The sequence below is a fragment of the Mastomys coucha genome, chromosome X, assembly GCF_008632895.1.
Source record: "Mastomys coucha isolate ucsf_1 chromosome X, UCSF_Mcou_1, whole genome shotgun sequence".
Classification (NCBI taxonomy): Eukaryota; Metazoa; Chordata; class Mammalia; order Rodentia; family Muridae; genus Mastomys; species Mastomys coucha.
Genome location: NC_045030.1, coordinates 42,209,494 through 42,214,443, shown reverse-complemented (window position 1 = coordinate 42,214,443; position 4,950 = coordinate 42,209,494). Strand labels below are relative to the sequence as shown.

The 4,950-nt window shown below is 44.1% G+C and overlaps 1 protein-coding gene across 6 annotated transcripts in view; it reads left to right on the top strand.

Annotated features, from left to right (window-relative positions):
* The first annotated feature begins 2,255 nt into the window (after window positions 1-2,255).
* Upf3b (UPF3B regulator of nonsense mediated mRNA decay) overlaps window positions 2,256-4,950 on the top strand; it is an 18,034-nt gene continuing 15,339 nt past the window's right edge. For 3 of the 6 annotated variants that reach the window (XM_031351514.1, XM_031351669.1, XM_031351588.1), the window contains exons 1-3: window positions 2,258-2,590; window positions 3,411-3,517; window positions 3,691-3,797. In XM_031351514.1, the coding sequence (XP_031207374.1) occupies window positions 2,441-2,590; window positions 3,411-3,517; window positions 3,691-3,797 (364 nt within the window). In that variant the 5' untranslated portion in view covers window positions 2,258-2,440. Of the gene's footprint in view, window positions 2,591-3,410; window positions 3,518-3,690; window positions 3,798-4,950 lie in introns of all 6 variants that reach the window. The other 3 variants (XM_031351447.1, XM_031351361.1, XM_031351752.1) reach the window with 2 other exon arrangements.

The window sequence follows — 4,950 nt, the reverse complement described above, 5'->3', positions numbered from 1 at the left end:
TGCCTCCTGCCTCCTGCCTCCTGCCTCTTGCCTCCTCCTGCCTCCTGCCTCCTCCTGTCTAGTGCCTCCTACTACCTCCCTCCTGCCTCCTCCCTCCAGCCTCCTCCTCTTGGGGAGAAGAACAATGAAATTTTAGTTTGCTGCCCAGACAAACGAGCTTAGTGATCTTGTGGCTCAGTAGCTGGAAGTAGCTCCGACTACAGTACAGGTATCTGCCACCACATTCAGCTAACTCTGTCAACCCGACACTTAAATATGCTGGTTTCAGGTCCCCCCCCCCCAAAAAAAAACAAATACAGGACTATGAGAAAGACCAAAGTTTCAGGATCTGGCCAACCTCAGATAAAGTTCATCCTCTGTAGCAGCAAAATCTTAGTTGTCAGGTTAGTGCAAAGTATAGGTGAGGGAAGTTTGCTCTCCAAGAGCCCATTCTGTAATTAATTGCAACACCATGGTTATTTTTAATCATGGTGCTGAGAAACCACCTGCCAGGATCAGGAAGCTGCCGCAGCACTGAGGTGGGTCAGTGCCTTGTCTTCTCTTGGCACCAGCAAACTGCACTGGGGACTTCCCTCCCCTTCCAACGGATACACCAACAAAATGTTTATTTTTCTCTTCCTTTCTTCCTTCATTTCCTTCCTCTTCGTTCCTTTTTGTTGTTGGGCTTTTTGTTTTTTGTTTTGGTTTGGTTTGGTTTGGTTTTGGTTTTCTCTGGTCTATCTCGAGATAGGGTTTCTCTGTAAAGCCCTGGCTGTCCTGGAACTCACTCTGTAGACCAGGCTGGCCTCGAACTCAGAAATCTGCCTGTCTCTGCCTCAACAAGTGCTGGGACTAAAGGCGTGGGCCACCACCGCCCTGCGTTGTTGGTTTTTTGAGATAGGGTTTCTCTATGTATCCCTGGCTGTCCCTAAACTCACTCTGTAGACTAGGCGTGCGCCACTACTGCCCGGCTCCCTCTACAGAAAATACCTTGTTGGGTATAGCAATCTGACCTAGAATTTATGACCCTCCTGATTCAGCTTTCCCAAAGCAGGGACTACAGAAACACGCTATCACACCTGGTTAATAGCTCATTTTAGCAGGGCAGTGGTGGCCCACGCCTTTAATCCCAGCACTTGGGAGGCAGAGGCAGGCGGATTTCTTAGTTTGGGGCCAGCCTGGTCTACAGAGTGAGTTCCAAGACAGCCAGGGCTACACAGAGAAATCCTGTCTTGAACCCCCCCCCCCACAACACCAAAAAAAAGTTATTTTTGTTGCTCAAATTTATGGCATGGACCAACTGGCCACTAGTACGACGTGAAGTGAAGAAAGTGAAGAAAGTGAACAAAATCAAGTTGGATAGTTTCCTTTCCCCTTCTTGTTGGATACCAATGTCAGGAGAGAATTCTTTAGTTAGAAAAATAAAGAAAGGTGGTGAAAATAAATCTCATACATTTTGGTTATAATTCATTGAAATTAGTATCTTGTGTGTTTTTTGAGTATGTGTAAATCCTAATGTCTATGAAAATGTACTTCAGGTTTTTTTTAAAGATTTATTTATTAGTATACATAAGTACACTGTAGCCGTCTCCAGACTCGCCAGAAGAGGGGGTCAGTTCTCATTAGGGGTGACTTGGAGCAACCATGTGGTTGCTGGGAATTGAACTCAAGATGTTGGAAAGAGCAGTCAGTGCTCTTAACCGCTGAGCCAGCACAAGTGTACTTTAGTTTTAAAAGGCTTTTACTTATCTATTTATTTATGTGTTAGCTGTTTGGTTGATACAGGGTTCCACTATCTAGCACTAATTTGCTTGAAACTTGCTAGTTAGACCAGACTTTGAATTTGCCATGATCCTTTTTCAGGTTCCACAGCGCTGCAATTACAGGCTCGATCTACCTCACACGGCATAAAACCGTGTTTGTTATCTGAAAAAGAAAAAGCACTAAACGTTTAAGATTAAGGGATCATATATACTTAAAACATTTATGGTATTTTATTATCTGAAAATATCACTAAATTTAAGATTAAATGATCACATATAATTAAAATCTTTATGAAACATCTGGGTGATTCCCCCCATTTCTAATCCTAAACGGGCGGCTGCTTTGCATGCTGGGAGTTGTAGTCCAGGAACGAGTCGTTTGTAGACAAGATGGCGAAGTTGCTAATGACGCGCTAAGGGGCGGGCCCCGAGGGAGTCTGGGTCGCTAGGGGATTGGGCAGCACGGGGATTTAGGCAGGCGGGAAGTAAAGGTCAGGTGTTAAAACCTTAACCCTGAGTGAAACCGGGTGCCTTGAGTTCTCGCGAGATCTCGGAGAGCCCAATGGAACGCGGGGCTCTGCTTATCACTAGGGTTATTTGTTAGGGGCGGAGCTACTGAGGTCTCTGCCCGAGAGTCGTAGGTGCCCGGCGCTACGGCTTAGGAGCTGTGCTACCGCTCTGAGAGCGTAACCGTGGCCATGAAGGAAGAAAAAGATCATAGGCCTAAGGAGAAGCGAGTGACCCTGTTGACGCCGCAGGGTGCCACAGGCGGCTACATTGGAGCCGATGCCGCCAAAGGGGACGATAGGCAAGATCGCTACAGGGACAAGAAAGAAGCTTTGAGCAAGGTACCTATCGGGTGGTGGCACAAGAGGGCGGGACGTGTACACGGACTGGGCAGCATGGCTGGGGATGGGGCTTCTCTCTTCCTCTCCCGAGTAGCTCTTCTGTTTCTAACTGAATGGAAATTGCTTCGCTCTGTCTCACGCACTGATGGAAATGGGATTAGCAGGTTCTGGTAAAGCCCCAGAAGTGGGGGCGGGCGGGGCGGTGAGGTAAAGGGAGGGTTCCCAGATGAGAAAGGTTTAGATCAGAGCTGCGACTGTGGGATAGTTATGGGATAGGGGAGCAGCAGTAAAGATAGGGGAACTTTAATTGGCTTGAATTGCTAAATAGACCTTGCGACACCAGGGGTTAGAGGTGGGAGTAATTGTGGTGTAAGTGTTAATGGAGGCGAGTTGGGGGGAGTACGTTAAGAGGATTGATGACTCGGAGGAGCAGACAGATGGAGGGCGATGGGTAAATGTTTTACGTGTTAAGCAGAATGGGGAAGGGAGTTCGTTTAGCGCATGTTAGACGTGTGAGAGATACAATGTTGGAACACCCACGAAAGACCAGGATTCGTTCAAAATGGGTTTTAAACTCCATTTAAGAACAGAACTTGGGATTTACCTTGCCCCAGACAGTTGTCATTTCCAGGAGTTTGTATAAACCCGCGTTATCCATACCTCTGAGTAATTCATAGCATTGGACTGCAGAAGGCTATTTTTGATGTTTTTTTACAAGTGCGTCTGTATTTTAAAGCCGATTATCAGAAGCCATGATTCTGGTATGCCAGAAAGTTGGTTGATACCTACTGATTTTTACTTTCCTCATTCATTTCCTAAGGTGGTAATTCGAAGATTACCTCCCACTTTGACCAAGGAGCAGCTTCAGGAACATCTTCAACCTATGCCTGAGCATGATTATTTTGAGTTTTTTTCTAATGATACTAGGTAAAATAAATAAATAAATAAATGGGGGTTGGGGTAGGGGGTGGTGGAAAGCAGTCTTGCTTTCCGGTTACCCTCCTTTTTGCTTTTTTGAGCTAGTATCTTGGATGCATACATGTTTGCAATTCAGTCAGACACCTGCAACCATAGTCACATAATTGCTCTCCTCTCTCCAGCCTTTATCCTCATATGTATGCGAGAGCATACATCAACTTTAAAAACCAAGAAGACATTCTTTTATTCAGGGACCGATTTGACGGCTATGTATTCCTTGACAATAAAGGTGAGTATAAGCCGGGTGGTGGTGGCGCATGCCTTTAATCCCAGCACTTGGGAGGCAGAGGCAGGTGGATTTCCGAGTTCGAGGCCAGCCTGGTCTACAGAGTGAGTTCCAGGACAGCCAGGGCTACACAGAGAAACCCTGTCTCGAAAACCAAAATAAATAAATAAATAAATAAATAAATAAATAAAGGTGAGTATAAGATTTAGGAGAGTTTGTCATGGTTTTATTTAAGAGAATGTGTGCAGCCCCTTGTGATGCATGCCTGTAATCGGAGCAGTGGTGGCAGAGGCAGGAGAATGACTCCAAGTTTGAGGCAAGTCTGGGCTACATAACATGATCCTGGAGAGAGAGAAGAAAAGAGAGAGGGTTGAGGAGTGGGAGGAAGGGATAGGGGAGAGCAATGCTTTCTCCATGCCTATGTAGGTTAAACTTAAACTCCTTTAAGATAAAATGTGCAACATTGAAAGGTATTTCTATTAACTTATTATTTCTTTACTTTGATCCAGTGAATATAATTGCTGCTGATTTCTCCTGATGTGATACTTTAAACTTGTTTTAAATGTTGACTTTCTGCTTCAAAGATACGAATTAATATCCTTTAGAATACTGTTTAGCTTTCTCACAAAGTTGCATATAACTAAAGCATCTCCCAGGCTGGAGATATAAAGCAATGATTGATTATGTGTGAGACCTTGGGTTCAATCCCCAGCATCAGCAAAAAACAGGAACACACAAATGCTTGGGATCCAAAATATACACTTTATAACAGGAACAGATTTCTGACTGAACTCCTCACTCACTTTTTATTTGCTATCTGGTGTTTGCAATGTTTAGCTAGAATGTCTCCAAGTCATTATTTGCCATCTTTCATTTGGTTTTTATACTCGTAGACAAGTGATTTGGGGTTTCCTGTCTGTTTTTATTTCCTCAATTACTTCAAGTTTGCAAATATTAAATCCTTGTTGTGGATTGACAATCCAAGTTGAAGGCTTGACAACTGTGTTTGTCTAATTTATGTATACTTAGGGTCAAATAAAGGCCTCTCACTTGCTAAAGTCACTCTTTCCTATATTGTAACTCATGCCTAACACTCATACCTAATTATCAAATTTTCCAAACTGGCAATTTTTTCCTGACTAGCATTTTTTTTTTT